Genomic DNA, 17,953 nt, shown 5'->3' with positions numbered 1-17,953 from the left:
GCATAAGGTTACATTGTTTGAGATTTTTCTTGCTTCTTGAAGTAGGCCTGTATTGCTATGAACTTTCCTCTTAGGACTGGTGTTGCTGCATCCCAAAGATTTTTGGATCATTGGTTTTTCATTTTCCTTTGTGTTCCTGTAATTTTATTTCCTCTGTGATTTCTTGGTTGACCCTTTTGTTGTTTAGTGGCATGTTATTTAACTGCCATGTATTTATGTTTGTTCCAGGTTTTTTCTTTTAGTTTTGTAGCATTGTGATCAGAAAAGATAGATGGTATGACTTAATTCTTTTTTAATTTGTTGAGGCCTATTTTGTGGCCTGATATGTGATCTCTTCTGGAGAATGTTCCATGTGCACTTGAAAAGGATGTATGCTGCTGTTGTAGGACGGAATACTCTGAATGTATCTGTTAGATCCATCTGGTCCAGTGTGTCATTCAGAGCCACTGTTTCCTTGTTGCTTCTCTGTTTGGGTGATCTGTCCATTGATGTAAGTGCGATGTTAAAGTCCCCTGCTATTCTTGCATTACTATTGTACTTCCTTTATGTTTGTTATTAGCTGCTTTATGTATTTGGGTGCTCCCTTGTTGGGTGCAGAAATATTTACAATTGTTATATCTTCTTGTTAGATTGTCCCTTTTTTTATTTATTTTATTTATTTATTTATGATAGTCACACAGGGGGAGAGAGAGAGAGAGGCAGAGACACAGGCAGAGGGAGAAGCAGGCTCCATGCACCGGGAGCCCGATGTGGGACCCGATCCCAGGTCTCCAGGCTCGTGCCCTGGGCCAAAGGCAGGCGCCAAACCGCTGCGCCACCCAGGGATCCCTAGATTGTCCCTTTTATGATTATATAGTGTTCTTCTTTGCTTCTTGTTACAGTCTTTGTTTTAAAGTCTGCCCCCCCCCCCCCCCCCGCCCCCGATATAAGTATTTCTGTTCTGGCTTTCCTTTCACATCCATGTACATGAGAAACGCTTCTCCATCCTCTCCCCTTCCATCTGCAGGTGTCATTCTAAGTCTGAAATGCACCTCTTGTAGGCAGCACACATATGGGTGTTGTTTTTTTAATCCATTCTATCACCCTCTGTCTTTTGATTGGAGCATTTGGTCCACTTACATTCAGAGTAATTATTGATATATGTGTACTTGTTGCCATTTGTTACTTGTTTACTGGGTTGTGTAGTGCTTCTGTGTTCTTTTTCCCTTGTTCTCCTCTCATGATCAGCTGGCTGGCTGTGGTGATAGACTTGGGTTCCTTTCTTTTTATTGTTTGCATATCTATGGCTGGTGGATTTGTGGTTACCACCGGTGGATATAGAACATCTTCTGCAGGTAGCCGTCTGTATTAAGCTGATGGTTGCCTAAGTTGAACCCTTTCTTTACTCCTCTCCCCTCCATATTTTAGGGATATGATGTCACACTTTACATCCTTTTATTTACTATATCCTTTGACTGATTTCTACTTATTTCTTAGACTTATTACTACTGCTTTTGTGTTTCCTACATTTCATACTCTCATCACTTATGGTCTTTCATTTCCACTCTAAATGTGGAATAGCCCCTACAGGTCCTTTCTTCCTAGAGGAATCCCCCAAGATCTCGGTCTCTCCAGGACACTCTCAGAGCTGAGTGAACAACTCACCTGCTGTATGCCCCAGACGGTCTTCAGACTGCTGCTTCTGTGCTTCATCTTCCCAGGCTGTTCTTTGTGTTGTCTCTTTAATGGTAGGGATTCGGTTTCCTCTCACCCTCTCAGCTCTCTTAAAGTTGAGCCTGCTGATTTTTAAAATCCCAGGTTTTAAGTCCTGTTGATTGTAAGAACTCACAGAATTCAGCCCCTTTGGTTTTCAGAGCCAAATGTTATGGGGATTCATCTTCCCGTGCAGGTTCCCCAGCATGATAGTCTGATACTCTCCCTTCTCTGTTTTGGCAGGCTCCTCCCTCTCATGGACAGCTCCACAGAACCTAGTGTTCTCATCTGGAGGTTTCATTTAGCTCCCCACCGTGGCTCTGCACTTCCTTCCCTCTCTGGTATGGCTTCCTCTCCCATTTCCTTGTGGAGTTTGTTCTGCCAGTCGTCAGGCCATTTTCTGGGTTATTTACACTAATGTGTTATCTAGTTGTACCTGTGATATGAGGCAAGCTTTGGGTCCTCCTGCTATGCCATCTTCCCATAATTTCTTCACATATATGGAATTTGGAGCTTGGTTGGAACTTACCTCTCTAGTTCATCACATTTTGGCATTCCCAGATTTTTATTCATAGGTGAATTATAGAACCAGTCTATAGCAAAGAAGGTAGTAATCTGTTCTAAATCTCATTTAAATATAATTTTTACTTAATAAACTAGGGCCCTCTTTTCGGATAACTGGAAATGCGTTCCCTGAAAAACAGTTAACTCATGTTAGCACTTGTCTTCCTGATACATATGTCTAAATTCATGTTCCAAAGCAATGGGTTTCTCTTTCATAGAGGGTATGCACTTGCACTGGGGAGAACTAATCATTGGGTAACGGGACTGCCTTGAGGCAGGGGAGTTCTCACTGGAGGTAACCAAGCTGTGGCTAAGGGCCAGCTAGTGGCATAGCTGTAGATGAGGTCCCTTTCTGTGGGAGAGGAAACGTAATGTGTGTGGTTGTATACACTGATGCATGAACCTTGTACTTTACACTGCCAAAATGGTACGAGTGTGAAAATGACAGGGAAATGTTTACTGTAAACCAGAGATTCCCAAACTTTCTTGGTTCATGATGTTTAGTGTCTAGTGTCTTAGTAATTTTTTCATAGGATTACTAAACCCGAAGTTTCTTTTGTTACATTGTAGTTCTATGATATTACCTAACAAGTTGTTTATGAAGTAGCTAGGTCTGTTTTGCTGATGTCACTGTGTTTTCCTTGAAAACTTAAAATATTCAGAGGTTTTGTGATACCTAGGACACCTTACCTCATGGCTTGGGAATCACCGCTTTAAGCAAAAAATGTAAATCAAGTTGTATGTCCTATATGATTATAGCTATTCACATTTGTGTACATGTAGACACAGACTGGGAGGAAACAAAAAGTAGTTCTGTTTGGCCTACAGATGATTTTAAAATACTTAAACCCTTTTATATCATGTTTCCCTTCTAATTTATTTTCTGATTCTTGGTCTCTGGTGCTTTAAAGCCTTGTTCTTCATTCCTTTCTGTAGGAGAAAGCTGTACAAATAACCAAAGGCTTCTTTTAAGCTCTGGGGCAGTAATAATTTGGGGAATTTTGCTGCTAAGGAAACTTTTTGTAATTGAAATGAACTCTGATTTCTCTTTTAGGACCATAGAGTGTTTTGGCTGATTACAGGAATTATGTTTATGGGAAGTGGCCTCATCTGGAGGCGTTTGCTGTCATTCCTGGGACGACAACTAGAAGCTCCTTTGCCTCCCGTGGTATGAAGGGTGTGGTTTGCAGCAGCATTGCTGAGGGACGACATCCAGGTTCTGAAGGCACACTGCCTAGGCTTGCATTGTCAGCTTTGTGACCCTGAGCAAGTTCTTGAATTGCTCTAAGCATCCCTCAGTTTCCCCATCTGTCAGTTAAGTCAGAAGCACTTGTTTCATCGTGTTAACAGGAGAATTATGTAGGAGCTGTGAAGCGCAGTGCCTGGCACATACACAGGACAGTCTTCGGTGCAGAATACCTAGCTCTTCTTTGAGCATTCTGCATTTACACAGATACTGGCAGTTCTGCTGCAGGCCTTGTCATGACCCAGACTGAAGTGTGGAGAACCTAGTGTTCTCATTAAGAAAAGATGTAAAGTTGATCCTTTTTCTTACCTTTCTACTTGTAATTTACAGCAGGAATGAATACTTAGGATATGGATTCAGGGCTTGTAGTCCTCCCCTCATCTGGTAGTGAGTGACCTCTCATTTTACTAGTGGCGTTTCTTTTAAGACACAAACTAAAATGGTTAATTTTCATGCTTTATTTAGATGGCTTCTTTACCCAAAAAGTCCCTTCAGACAGACAGAAGGATGGAAATGAAGCACAGCATCCGGCTGGATGGACTCGGATCAGGAAGGAGTATCCTAACAAACCGTTAACGACATCAACCCTGTAGAGACTGGGTTCTTTTTCATGGTAGTCATGGGAAACTTCTGGTACTCTCATTATTTTCTTTTATAGAGACAGGACTTGAAAAAAATCACTTAAATTATAATGTCTGGTGATGAAGATCTCCTGGCACTCACAATGCTAGAACTTAACTGCATTTTCAAAATTGAGTAAGGAAGGCAAAGTACATGTTCTCTAAAAAGCCAAAATTCTATTTCCCACAACCTTAAAATGCTGCTTTCATACACATGATGTGAGAGTAGATGTTGTATAGATTTCCTGATGTATACATATCAAGAAAAGTGTGGTTTTCCTGCCAAGCGAAGCCTGAAAACTTGACAGGCTCACAGTGACATCAGGCAGCAGGAGTTCTTAGTAAGGGGATCATGTTCTTGGGACCTTCCTGACTCTCAGGAGCCTGGAAAGGTAGGAAAATACATACTAACCTTAAACTCTGAAAGTTTGTGCTTTAAATCCATCTTTAACATACTTTATATTATTGTATTTGTCCCCTTTTCGTATAAGGCAGATAACAAGGAAGTGATTTAATATCAGCTTAAATGGATTCCATTTAATTAAGATTTTTGCTTCCTTGACACATAAAACTATTTTTCTTTGCTTGGCTATAATGGAAGCCTTTGGAAGTAATGTTGAAAGAAACTGTTTCCATTCTGTTACTGTCTTCTAGCTCTGTGGTCATTCCCTGATTTAGAGTAGATAGAGGTGTCCCTCAACCACTCCTCACCCACCAAAGAAGGTATATGTAGCCCAGTTAATCTATATGCCTATACCTTAGAGCTTGACAGATGGGCCTCCTGACACCAGAAAGTAGATAAACTTCAGAGTGTCCAGAGCAGCTCTTAAACTATAGTATAATAGTAGTAAAACAGTAGATGTGTTGATAATGTTGGGGTTACCTAATACTACAACAGGATGTCATATGAAGAAGTTGAGTCCATTTACTGAGTGGTTTGATGATGGGAATAAAACTGCTATTCCAGTAGCTGATTATAGAAAGAAAACAGATGGAGTTGTAAGTGGTTTTCCTCACTCCTGTGTGTGCTTATAAGAAGCCACTAGAAGCTGGCAAATACAAAGGCACCAGCTGGGTTGGTCTCAGCACTGAGTGGCCCACCTGGCACCTCCCCGTGGGTCAGGGGCACCCGTAGTGTGGGTGTTGGACTTGGATGTACATAACACTCTAGCATCATGAATGTGTGTGATGATTTTCATAATCCTTGGGATACTCTTGGTCGTACCTCAGCACTGCTGCTGTTTTTGATCTTAGGATCTTATTCATCACTGTACATAGGTTATAAGTATCAGCTGTGACATGGGAAGAACTGAAAGCCCAGTTGAGACACAGAATAGAGTTTTGGCCTTTTTCCTTTTGGTGTGACTTAGTTTGTGGACTTGGGTAAAAATTTTTTTTCAGGAGTCATGTCTCTTTAATAAAGGGAAAAGCAACTACCTCTTAAGTCTGATGAAGAGTAAGTTACTGATGGTTTATAAAGTTCTTGAAGGTAGTTAGATCAAGTAGGATTTCAAAATGTCAAATGTCAACTAGCTCTGGTTTGCTGACGGCAGGATGCTTCTTGTATTAAATAAGTGAATCATTTTAATTCCAAATTTAAAATCACTTGAAGCACAAGTGTTTGGTTATGTAAATGAACGAGCAGTCTTACCTCCGTTTAACAAGGTCAAGGAATGATATTCTTAATGGACTGTTTTTGGAAGCCTAAGGAAATGGAGCAGAAGATAGCATCTGAAAGTGACGTTTACTAAATACTTTATTCTTGATAAACAGACTGAGAAATCTCAGGAGTTGTATACAGCTTTATTTTTGAAGTCACAATATTTAACACACTTTAATCTCAGGATTGAGTTTCATTACTTTAGTGTAATACCTGTGGTGGTGATCTACTGGATGGTGAGTGGATGGGGCATAGGGCTGGGGTTCAAAGGCATAGAAACACTCTTGTCTTGCAGCAAGTTGTTACATTTGCAGGTAATATAAAAACAAATCGCACATATGTAGATGTGTTTTGATATCTTGAAATAAAGGTAATGGAGTTATTAAATAGTTCAGATTTGTGTTAATGAGAGATTAAAACTCTACAAGGTATTTCCATTGTTTTTTTTTTTTTTTAATTTATTTATTTATTTATGATAGTCACAGAGAGAGAGAGGCAGAGACACAGGCAGAGGGAGAAAGAAGCAGGCTCCATGCACCGGGAGCCCGACGTGGGATTCGATCCCGGGTCTCCAGGATCGTGCCCTGGGCCAAAGGCAGGCGCCAAACCACTGCGCCACCCAGGGATCCCCGGTATTTCCATTGTTGTTAAGCATTTTAGAATCCGTGCTTAGAACTACAGTTAATACTTAGTGGAGTGAAAATTTAACCCACCTATTGGGATGATGCATTAGCATCTGTATCCTAGGTTTATACATCTTTGCCATCCAGGTTGACCTTGAACACTTGATGGTTAAATATCCTGTATGAAATCTGATCTGGTATGTTTAGGCATTGCGGAAAATATGAATCCTTAGGTAGATGGTAATCATGTTTCAAACAGGCCCTGTCCATTAGGGAAGCATAGACACTTTCTATAGCAATGGCAGTATGAAAGAATGCAGACTTCAATTCGTAAGTGAATACAGTTAACTAATAGTATTTCATGTAAGTTGAGCTACCCATAATCATTACCCAAATGAAGCTAAATGGTGTGTCTGTGCTTTTTGCTGTGCCCAAGGGAACCATGCAGTTAGCATACCTCTTTAGGAAGATGACAGTCCCAGAAGTCCTACAGAGGTGCCATCTAGATACGTGCCTATTTTTCCCCTTTATATACTCACCTTATGCTCACGATTTTAACTCTAGTAGCTTTCCCTTGATTTCTAATTTAACTTTACTCCTCAGCTGGCTTCCTGTCTTCTTTGAACGAGTCTCCACTGCCTCTACAGAAACTAAAAAGGGTTCTTGTCATCAGTTTTCCCTGCTTTTTTTAGTACCCTTTTTGCTAGTGCCAGGAGAAAAAGGCTCTTCCCTGATTGCTGCAGAATTAGTAATAACGCCTTCACATGTTTCATGAAGCTAAAAGCCCCTGATAGGTTCCTTTCCCTCAAATGTGCCCTCCTGCAGGATAGGCAGTGAAATCTACAAAAACCAGCCCAGGAGCCAAGACAGGTATGGCTTGCTTCACCCCTTCGGGTCCCTTGCAGTGGCCTTGGCAGGGCTTGTATCAACCCAATGCAACAACGGCTTCCCTTGGGAGGACTCTCCCCTGGAGAGTCCTAGGTTCAACTGTTGGAACAGCTGCTTCTACAAAAGCCTTTGAGGGAACGAGGTGAGGTTTTAGTTTTGTATTTGTCTTTCACTATATAAATGCACTAGTCCTTCTAAGAAAGGACCAACTCGCTTACAGCAGATGAACCACCGTACTTGCCACTGCTATTTCTTTGCTCATTTTTTCCTTGTAAACTATGCTTTCTAGTTCACTTTTATTGGTTGGGGCACCATTTTTAAAAGGACATTTATTTTAGGAGAAATGGTGACAGAGGTTTTCCTAAAAGAACCACAGAGCCTTTCCAAGCATCAGAAAGACCCAGGTATTCATGTGGAAGAGGAAAGAGGTTGTACAACAGGTCCAAGCACAGGCAGTAAGTTGGGAATAAGCTTAAACACAAGGGAAGCAAGGAAGGAGAGACTGTATCATGTTCCCAGGGAGGCATGCATCCTCTTGCAGGATCTCCCAGGGCTCCCCTGATGTCCCGCTTCATCCACCAGAATGCTCACCCTGGAGCTGACTTGGCACGAGGGAGGGCACGCAGGGTAGGAAAACACGGTGAAGTCTTTAATCAAGGCCCAGGCTGTAGACGTGCAGGGCCCCAGAGAGCCGGGATCCCAGAGAACTCCTCCCAGCAGCAGCGACAACCTGATTCTGTAGAGGAGACACAACAGTGTTGTTCAGCTCCTGCTATTGTCCAGGTATCATGCTGGGCTCTGATGACACATGGAAACGTTGTTTAGATGCCACATTCTCAAATCTGTGAGTTCAGAAACCATAACCAAGCACATTCACTCCAGTCCCTTCACTGGAGCATAAAGAATAAAGGAAAATACATCCCTGCCTGTTTTTTCAGATGCCCTGCTGCTTCAAAGAGTTTACGAACCGTCTTTCAGAATCATCTTCAAAGCCTGCAGCACGTTGGTAACATTTTCACTGGAGGCATATCTACATACTTTGAGCTTGGATTTCATATCCTAAACCAAGGCTGGTCCGTGTCTAACTGACCAATGGCTGTTTTGCTCAGAGCAGGGCATGACCATGAAACCACTGAACCTCCTGGGAAAAGTTCTCACGGATTTCATTTTGAAAGCTACAAATGGAATCTAGGAATTTTTTTTGTTTTTTTGAATCCAGGATTAATGAGACTTCACCCTGTGCCCTTTTACCATACTGCCCTTTGTATCTTTTTTAAACCCCAGTGTCAAAAGGAAAAATAAAAAACTCGCCTCTGTTTTATTTATGGAATTAGTACTGTTTATAGATTTGCCCACAGTTTAGCTGTGAGCTGGGTCTCCTCTCCATTTCAGACCTTCCCTTCCTGCCCTCTGTCTGGTCAGCTTCCTGATCCCCATGCTCGCCTCCCTCTTCTCCACCAGCACAGGCTTCCACTGCCCTTGCCATCTGACTGCTTTTGGCTCTTGGTCGTCAGACACTGACCTGGATGTTCCTGGGGCCAGGGCACAGGCCTCAGTGTAACACTGCTTGGCTGGGGCCCGCGAGCTCAGGAAGGCAGCCCCGCGGAGGGTTTCAGAGAGGCACACTATGGTAGCACAGCGCAGGTGCGGGCCACGTCCTAATTCTAGCTTGTTGCTAACAATGTCATTACTTAAGGCTCAGTAAGAGGTCACGCTGATCACCCTCAGACTGTCCATTTTTCAATATAACTGAACTTGGTGCTTTGGTGCCCCAATCCCAGGTAGGTGTTGTAAAGGTGAAATAATTTGAGTGTTCACCCCAGTGAACTATAATTACGAAGGTGAACTTGCAGTGTTGTACAGAAAAGAATCAACTATAAATTACTTTTAGATGATCTGTAGCACTCAGTGTAATAAGTTGATAGATGAATAATTTTTGTATAATTTATGGGTTCTTGGTGTCTAACTTTTAGAAAATGAATTTAAGTGTAAGCCAAGCTTAGGATATATTCTGTAGCCAGCCCCTTTGAGAATCCTCCCATAAACTTAATCCTTTTTTGGTTCTGAATAACCCTAAATTTTTGCTTATCAATTCAAGCAAGGGCCACTTGAGCCGTTGGCCACCAGAGGGCAGCTTCACCCAATTCCCAGAAGCTGGAGCCAGGTCCACCCCAGTTACTTCTGTTCAGGCTACTCTTTAGCCCTTAGTCCTAATTTGCATTTTATTTTGCTTCCCATAAATAAATGAAATTGTGTTTTTCCTCAAAGGCAGGGACTTTGTCTCCAAGCTCACAGTGTTCTGTGCAATAATACACCCTAAAGGAAACGAATGGATGGATTCAGTGGTTTAGCTGAATATTTGAAGATAAAACCCTTTAACTGCTATATCCATTAAAATCCAAAATATGCATACCCTTTGATTTAGCAGTGTTCTAAGAATATTATTAGCAGGGGTATTTGCACAATTACATAAAAATAATAGCTGTGCAAGAACACTCACAATAGTAAGAACATTGGAAATCACTGAGTAAATGTCCATGAGAAAGTGAACCAAATAAAATATGCATCTAGACAGTACTCTGCAGTCATTAAAAAGAAGCAAAGAGCTCCACCTGTATTTGAGAAGAGGCACAATATACTATCATGTGTGAACATAGTGACCAGAAAAAGAATATGTGCATGCAGGTTTGTTTGGTCACTGGAGTCCTACAGAAACCCCAGGAGTCTGGAAGAAAATATTAACAGTATTTATGTTGTGAAGTTCCTCTGAAGGGCCCAGATCACACTTCATGGGACGGCAGTCTCTGAGGCTTCAGCCCGTCAGCCGCCGCCACAAGGACATTGGTGGGCCTGGCTGTGGTCCTAGGAAACTAATTTCAGGCCACTGAAATTCAAACTTCATAGAAATTTCATGGGTCATGTAATATCCTTTTTTTCCAGCCATTTATTTATTTTTTTTTAATTTTTATTTATTTATGATAGTCACAGAGAGAGAAAGAGAGAGAGGCAGAGACATAAGCAGAGGGAGAAGCAGGCTCCATGCACCGGAAGCCCGATGTGGGATTCGATCCCGGGTCTCCAGGATCGCGCCCTGGGCCAAAGGCAGGCGCCAAACCGCTGCGCCACCCAGGGATCCCTTTTCCAGCCATTTAAACTGGAATCATTTTTTGTTCACAGGCTGTATAAAACTCGAGCTGGCCCACGGGCTGTGATATGCCAGTCCCTTCCCTTAGGGATGAAATTGGGAAAGCAATGGAACTGTGAGTGGCGGTTTCTTTTTTGTGTTCCTCTTTTTCCCCATAAATTGGAGCCATAAAATGAGATCAGCCCCACCCACAGCCTTAGCATATAAAGGTCAGGAATGCAGTCTTTGCTCACCTTGTCTCTCGACCTCACGGTGATCACAGAGCTCCCAAATCTTGAACTTGCCTGTAAAACAGTGTCTGTCAATGGTCTTTGGAAAACATACCAGATGTTACCAGTTTAAAATAAGAGAAACGGCACTTCTGTGGTTTTTCTTTCTTCATTCCTTCAGGAGGTACTTACCTCAGGAGAAACCAGTACGTACTGGGCCTAAAAGGAAAGGGTGAGAGGGGGACTGGTTACTGTGTGTTGGGGGGGTTAAACCAGGCATCCGACAGCCCATGCACACATCTCTACAGGCTAGAGGAGCCCTGAATTTGAGTGTGCCCCAGAAATTCTGCTTACAGGGAAATCGATGCACTCACTTCAGCGCTTACATAAACTGTGGCTTGTCCACAGATGAAATAGGAGGCAGCCAGGAGAGGTGCTGTAGAGGGAGGGACAGAAGCAAGCACAGACAGGTAATTGTCTTACCTTACCTGTATAGGCAAGTAAGATAATCATGTGACAGATCTGTGTACAATATGCTCACAGTTGTGAATATAGCCACAGTGTCATGATGGAGAGTGTGCTATAGAATCCTTGAATCCGCTCTTGCTGTGGGTTCCTGACCTTTGACCTCCAAGCACTGTGCCTTGGAGCACTGTCCTCCCAGTGTCTCCAGCTGGCTTGGTGCCAACTTACTAGCTTTGATGGGGGTTCCAGAAGGGGAGGAGTGAGAGCTCTGTCCAGTGCTAGCACCATGCTAGGCACAGAGTATATGCACAGTAAGTCGTAGCCCTTAAGGTCATAGAAAAAAATACCAGAAGTATATACATCAAAAGGTATATTTCTGCAGAGTGCAATTCTAGGCAGATTTTTGAATTTTTTTAAAAATGTTTTTGCACGGTGTATTTTCTACAACTTTTACAATAAACTAATTTGGCAATTAAATCTTTTCTAAAAATAAAAATTGGTTGAGAGAGCGAGCATAAGCATGTGGCATAGGAGAGGGAGAGGGAGAAGCAGGCTTCCTGCTGAGCAGGAAACCGGATGCAGGGCTCCACCCCAGGACCATGACCTGAGCCAAAGGCAGATGCTTTTGGAGTCACTCAAGTGCCTATCAAATTTTTTTAAATAATGGGCATTTTATGTCCAGGGAACTTCAGGAAACCCACCTGAGAAAACGAATAAAAGCAGTGAAATAGGAAATAAAAAAGGGAGTATTTTAAAGAAATTGCAGTGGTCATGGCCTGTTTTTTTCTGCTGTGGACTCCTGACCAGGCAGTGGCAGGCTGTGACCAGAACCAGTGTAACACCACGTCCAACTAGACGTTAGCTACAGGAGTAAATGGTACAGGCCTGCAAGAACGCAGGGCCACTTGTGCCTACAAAAACGGGCACATGATTGTGTCCTGAGTGCAAGACCATTCAGTTAAAAACTCTAAGTTCTTTTAACAAGGGATCAGCAGGTGAGCTCATTTCCCAACATGGCATAGAATTTTGTATGGGAGCATGTTACCTTTTCTTCAGGACATGGAGCTGTCCATGATTTGCATTTGCCTGTCATGTCACCAAAGGTGATATGTTTGCCATTATAAACATAAACACGACCATCTTCTCCCCCCATCAGTCCAGAGGTGACATCTGTTATTCTCAGTGGGGCTCCCACAATGATTTCATCTGCAAACAATAGAAGTCAGAAGGAAGTCTCACAGTTCACGGTCAGCCTTTCCATTGTGCACTCTGGGTCCTCACCCAACCTGTCACAAGTCAGGTTAGTGCATCCTTCAAATAGACTGCCCTGATTTCATCCCCACATAGGAAAGGCTTTGTTTCCTAGTTTATTCTTCCAACCACGTATGTGGGTGGCTCTGGTGTTACCACCTTCAGGATGTATAGCTCACTCTTGGCTCTGGTCTTACCTGACCTAAAATAGATCTAAAGGCCCTGGGATCACTGAGCTGCCAATTATGAGGGCAGAGCCTAGATACTCCAATTAGGGGACCAGTCTGTTGAACAAAGGGACTCCATTCTTGGCCTGAGGCCCTATTCCTTTCCCACCTAAGCCATCACCATCCAGGTCGCTCAGGTGCAGAACTCCACCAAATCGAGAGAAGCGGCGGTCCCCACTGAAGGTGGTGAGCAGAGCAGGCTGTGCGTTGAGGGTCAGTTCGTACATCCGAGTGGTCCCACCTTGGTGCAAGGTCATGGTCAGGAATGCCATTTTGGACACCTCATCTGAAAAGAACCAGGGCACCCCATCATCTGCCATTGCAGGAATGAAGAGAAGACATAAGGCACTGAATCCCACAGGACACGTGGTTGTAGCACCGACCAGCTCTGGGTGTCAGGAAGGTATAGCTGGCTTGGGCACAGAGACTCAAACGTGGGGCAAGTTCAGTGATACCCCATCAGACAGGCCTGACCCCTTCAGTAGTCACATAACCATCTTTACACTGCAACCTGCCAGTGTCAACACTCCTGACAGAGCTTCCCAGCAAGTCTACATTCTTCACAGCACCTTCCAGAATCTGAATGCTACTTGGGTTCTAGCAGTGTGAGCCTCTTCCCCCCGACACGCACCCCTTAAATGTGCTGCACATGCTGTGCCATCTCCCTGGAATAGACCCCGCCTCCCCACACCCACAGCAGGCTCAGTGCCAAGTGGGGGGGCCAGGACCTTGTCACTTGCTACGCATACTACGTTGTCTGGTTCAGCACAAGTGTTGGGTAAATATTTTTTTAAATGAAATGAATTTTGAACTTTTAAAGGTAGCAAGTCATTTGGAACACAGCCTTGATTTCAGAAATAAGGACCGTCTCAGAAAAACCTAATAGCATCTGCGGCTCGGGGGTGGGGTCTGGAGAGGCCAACCACAAGTCCGCCCCTGAGCCAGCCAAATGGGGCCAGTCCCAAGGCAGGGTCTCCTTTGTGTTGTGTGCAAAACTGACATTACTGATGTGACTGCTTTCTTGGGCAGCCTTCCCTTGAGCTTTTGTTTATAGCCAACTGCCCACTAGAAACGAGAGCTCAAAGGAGCCTGCAATCCCAATCAGAAATAATGGGGAGGGAAGGAAAGAAGAACAGCACTTCAGAAAGCTCGGCTGTCTGGGATTCTTGAACACAAGAGTGGGCAACCTGACCGAAAACAACTTTCCCAAGAGAACAGTCTTTCACTAAAGTATGATTGCTCATCATATTCAGGGTGAAAGTCCAAAGTCTGAAGAAATAGTGAAGGAAAAAATTCTCATTCCCTTCTCATGCTTCCTAAGGGACTTGAGCTCCCCAGAATATAGAATGTAGAAATCCTGGGAGCTCCCTGCTTCTCGCTCCGCCTGCCTGCTGGAGGGGCCCAGAGTGCTGCTGTTTTGTGTGTGGGTGTACACGTGGACCACAGCTAGTCTGCCTTCTACATGCAGGGCTGAGTCCACATCGCTGCTGCTGCTGCTGGGCCCCAAGGCACGTGCATCTGCCATACAGACCCACTGTCTCAGGGAAGTCACCCCAAGGTCACTTTGCAGGCCCCATCCAGACTGGGTTCTCCAGGCTGGTTTTTAGAAGGTACATTCTTTTATATGAGGGCTTCATGGGTCTGCTGCTCAAATGGCTCCAAGTGCACAAGGGTGGGAGGAGGGGGAGGAGTTGTGATGATCACTTCCAAAACTCTTCATTTTTATCATAATCTATTAGAATGCATAATTTAGAATAATTTCATCACGTTTCTTTAAATTTTAAATTCTCCATATTTAAAAAATTTTAAAATAAATCAGTTACTGGGACGCCTGAGTGTCTCAGCGGTCGAGCGGTTGAGCGTCTACCTCTGGCTCAGGGCGGATCCCGGGGTCCAGGATCAAGTTCCACATGGGGCTCCTTGCAGGGAGCCTGCTTCTCTATGTGTCTGCCTCTCCGTCTCTCATGAATAAATAAATAAAATCTTAAAAGTCAGTTACCAAGTCACGAAGACATGGAGGAATCTTAATGCATAGTATGCATAATGCTTAAAGAAGCTTATCTGAAAAGGCTGCAGACTGGGGGGTTCCAACCGTATGCCATTCTAGAGACGGCAAGCTAGGGAGATGTAAAAAGATCACTGGCTGCCAGGGTCTAGGAGGGAGGGAGGGATGGATGAAGGGATGAGCACAGAGGATTTCAAGGCCAGCAAAACTGCTCTGTATATAATAATGTAATGGTGGATACAGGTCTTTCCACATTTGTCCAAACCCACGGAATGTTCAACACAAAAAGTGAATTTTAATGTTACATTCTATAGCCTTAGTTACAATGGTGTGTCAGTGTAGGTTCTTGAATTATACCAAATGCACCGTCTCTGGTGCAGAAGGTCCATAGGCAGGGGAAGCAGTGTATGGGTGGAGGTAGGGGATCTACAGGAAACCTCTATACTTTCCACTCAATTTTGTTGTAAACCTAAAACTGCTCTTAAAAATAAGTCTATAAAAAAGGGATTCAGATACTTTAAATCTTTGGCCATTCAAAACACCTCATTTCTGACAGATGATAACTAGACTTACGGGGATCATTTCATGATGTATAAAAATATTGAATCATGGTGACCTACACCTGAAGCTGATACTTTTCAATAAAAAAATTTTAATATACCTCATTTCCCTGTTGAGGCAAATCAGGGCTTACCATACACATTTAAGACAAGAGAAAAAAACCCCAAGGTTATGCCTTAGTATTTCTCTCTAAAGTAATTCAACAGACCCTTGGTTTTTAAAAGGGTATGGGGGAGGTTTTCTTTACACCCACAAGTGTTTTTATGATTTCTCAAGTTCACTTACTGTGACAGCAGAAAACAGCTGGTGTAAAGCACAGATGCATCCCACTGGCTGGGCTCCCTCCCAAGCCACGGGGAAGGGGACACCACCTTGCGGCATGGCTTCACTTGTAACTGATAAACTATGGATCACGTTATTTTGTATCACTGACTTTAGGATTACCACAAAATAGTCAATACTTTGAGTGTCAAACTTGTGAATGCCAAGATTTTTTACATTATCATAATAAAAGGTGTGGAAAGTGCTCCCCAAAAAAGTATAAAGAAGTTCTATAGAATATGTTTCTTTGTGGAGCTTGATAACCATATATGTATTAAACAAAATGGAGATTGTTGGGGGTTATAAAATTGTATACATTTTATTTTTGATTTTGGCCATCTCTAACTTTTTGCTATTATAATTGACACTACGACAAATATCTTTCCCTGCAGTTCTGAATACTTTCTGAGAGCAGATTCTTAGAAGTGGTCCATAGAACTCCAAGGGAATGAGTATCTTTAATGCTCTTGCCATTTTGCCAAACATTCCAGAAAGGGCAGTATCATTTTACATCTCACCAGCTCTGTAGGAGTGCCCACCTCATCTCAACTTTGCCATTTTTGAGTATTATCATTTTCATACTGAAAATGCTTCATAGTTATTCATAAGTACCCGAAAAAATCCCCACTCAACATTTAAGTTGTTCATTCTGTGCAGTGGCCACATTCTGAACCAAAGACTGCTGAGCCAGAGACAGAGCCCAGGAGGAGAGGGATGGGTCTGAGAGAGTCAAGCTCCAGACCACTGCCCTCGGGGATCCCCCTGAAAGTACATGGGTTGTTCAAAGTTAGATGAATCTGTACCATAGAGCCGAGATGCCCAGACTACACTGAAGCACTTTGGTGAGCTCACGAGGATACTGCGGATATTCTGACCTTTTGAAGGTGACACAGTGACATTGTCTGCCCCCCACATGAACTACCTGTTGGAGGCAGCTCATGGTTTTAACAATTCTTTCAGTGACACATCTTTGCAAAACTAAACTAGGATTTTAGGGGTTGTTATAATAAAATGCAGGTACCATGTGGATTGAAAATGAAGATGGTAGTGTCCAATCTGATTCCAGGCTTGAGAAGTTGTGCAGTGCCCAAAGGAGCCAAGCTGTTAGGACACAGATTCAGCATATATGTCACAGCCACATGGGGCCCCATGCTCAGCTTAATGCACTCCCATCACCAGCTTGAAATCCTGATTAATTTTGCAACAAGTGCTCTGCCTTTTATACCAAATTATGTGGGTAAAATACAAGTAAAAAACAGGAAAATTAATGAAGGGCTAATTTGTATATAACACAGATATGTAAACTAACCTTTTTATATTTTATACAGTATTTTGTAACAGGAAAATCCTAAGATGGTAGGAACATTAAAACAAAGTCTGAAAAAAAAAAAAAAAAACAAAGTCTGGAAAGCTCTAATCACAGCACTCCAGTAGGAGCAGAAGTGAAGCAAATAAAATCACTTGTAGGTGTTGCAAGAGTTTGGAAATCACCACCTAATCTCTGTGAAAGGGTGGGAAAACCTCAATTACTCCAAATGTAAGTCAGCAAGTTTCCGGTGTTAAAGTGCTTGTTACAGTGCTTCCCGTGTTTTTCATGCAATGAAAAAATTTAGCCATTCTTGGGTGGCTGCCTGGCTCAATCCATAGAGCATGAACCTCTTGATCTAAGGCTCATGAGTTCAAACCCCCTGTTGGACATGGAGCGTAGTTTAAAAAAAAGAAAAGGAATGAAAGAGAAAAAAAATCTAGCTATTCATTTCCCAGTCCACTCTGCTTTTTTTTTTTTAAGTGATTTTTAAAAATTTTATCTATTTACTCATGAGAGACACAGAGAGAGAGGCAGAGACAACAGGCAGAGGGACAAGCAGGCTCCATGCAGGGAGCCTGTCATGGGACTCGATCCCAGGTCTCCAGGATCACGCCCTGGGCTGAAGGCAGCACTAAACCGCTGGGCCACCCAGGCTGCCCCCACTCTGCTTCTTTACTCTAATGTGTGAAACAACAATCTCCCTGAAAGATAGTTTGACAATATGTAAGAAGAGCCTTACTATTAGACGTCTAGTCCCAGAATTCCACCTCTAGGAATCTGTTTTTAAAAACAGATCCAGAAAGGCAGGGTTTTCTGTACATGGATGTTTGATAGGTAAGACCTTAACAGTAGTGAAAACTTGAGAACATCCTAAATTTCCAGCAATAGGATAATATTAGTAAATTTGGGCATAAGCACATGGAAACAAATGTGATGAGTATCGAAAACCATATTCTAGAAGAATCTTAGTAACATGAGGACACACTTGGAATATAAAATTTTAAAACTAGGTGTGAAAATTTACATGTATATATTATGTATATTTTTATATTTTATGTATTTTATATACATATATATAGTATGAGCTTAAGTTTTTAAATATCTGGATAAAGGGTGATTTCTAAACATTTCTTTGTATTTTCATAAATTTATACAATAAACATGATT

At 42.7% G+C, this 17,953-nt stretch overlaps 2 protein-coding genes across 8 annotated transcripts in view; one reads left to right on the top strand and one right to left on the bottom strand.

Moving 5' to 3' along the window:
• MRS2 (magnesium transporter MRS2) overlaps positions 1-16,878 on the top strand; it is a 45,412-nt gene extending 28,534 nt beyond the window's left edge. Inside the window, exons 10-12 of one of the 2 annotated variants that reach the window (XR_013373813.1) lie at positions 1,936-2,033; positions 3,311-3,424; positions 3,968-3,984. Coding sequence is in view for 1 of the 2 variants with exons in the window: in XM_077886205.1 (XP_077742331.1) it covers positions 3,311-3,424; positions 3,968-4,078 (225 nt within the window). In the remaining variant the exon portion in view is untranslated. Of the gene's footprint in view, positions 1-1,935; positions 2,034-3,310; positions 3,425-3,967 lie in introns of both variants that reach the window. The other variant, XM_077886205.1, reaches the window with a different exon arrangement.
• Positions 5,907-17,953, bottom strand: part of GPLD1 (glycosylphosphatidylinositol specific phospholipase D1) — a 62,940-nt gene continuing 50,893 nt past the window's right edge. For 3 of the 6 annotated variants that reach the window (XM_077886199.1, XM_077886198.1, XM_077886200.1), the window contains 5 exons: positions 12,700-12,876; positions 12,158-12,318; positions 10,840-10,866; positions 10,672-10,722; positions 5,907-8,029 (listed from right to left, as the gene is read on the bottom strand). In XM_077886199.1, coding sequence (XP_077742325.1) covers positions 7,943-8,029; positions 10,672-10,722; positions 10,840-10,866; positions 12,158-12,318; positions 12,700-12,876 — 503 coding nt within the window. In that variant the 3' untranslated portion in view covers positions 5,907-7,942. Of the gene's footprint in view, positions 8,030-10,671; positions 10,723-10,839; positions 10,867-11,001; positions 11,084-12,157; positions 12,319-12,699; positions 12,877-17,953 lie in introns of all 6 variants that reach the window. The other 3 variants (XR_013373811.1, XR_013373810.1, XR_013373812.1) reach the window with 3 other exon arrangements.

The sequence above is a fragment of the Canis aureus genome, chromosome 37 (genome assembly GCF_053574225.1).
Source record: "Canis aureus isolate CA01 chromosome 37, VMU_Caureus_v.1.0, whole genome shotgun sequence".
Classification (NCBI taxonomy): domain Eukaryota; kingdom Metazoa; phylum Chordata; class Mammalia; order Carnivora; family Canidae; genus Canis; species Canis aureus.
This window is presented reverse-complemented; position numbering and strand designations above follow the sequence as displayed.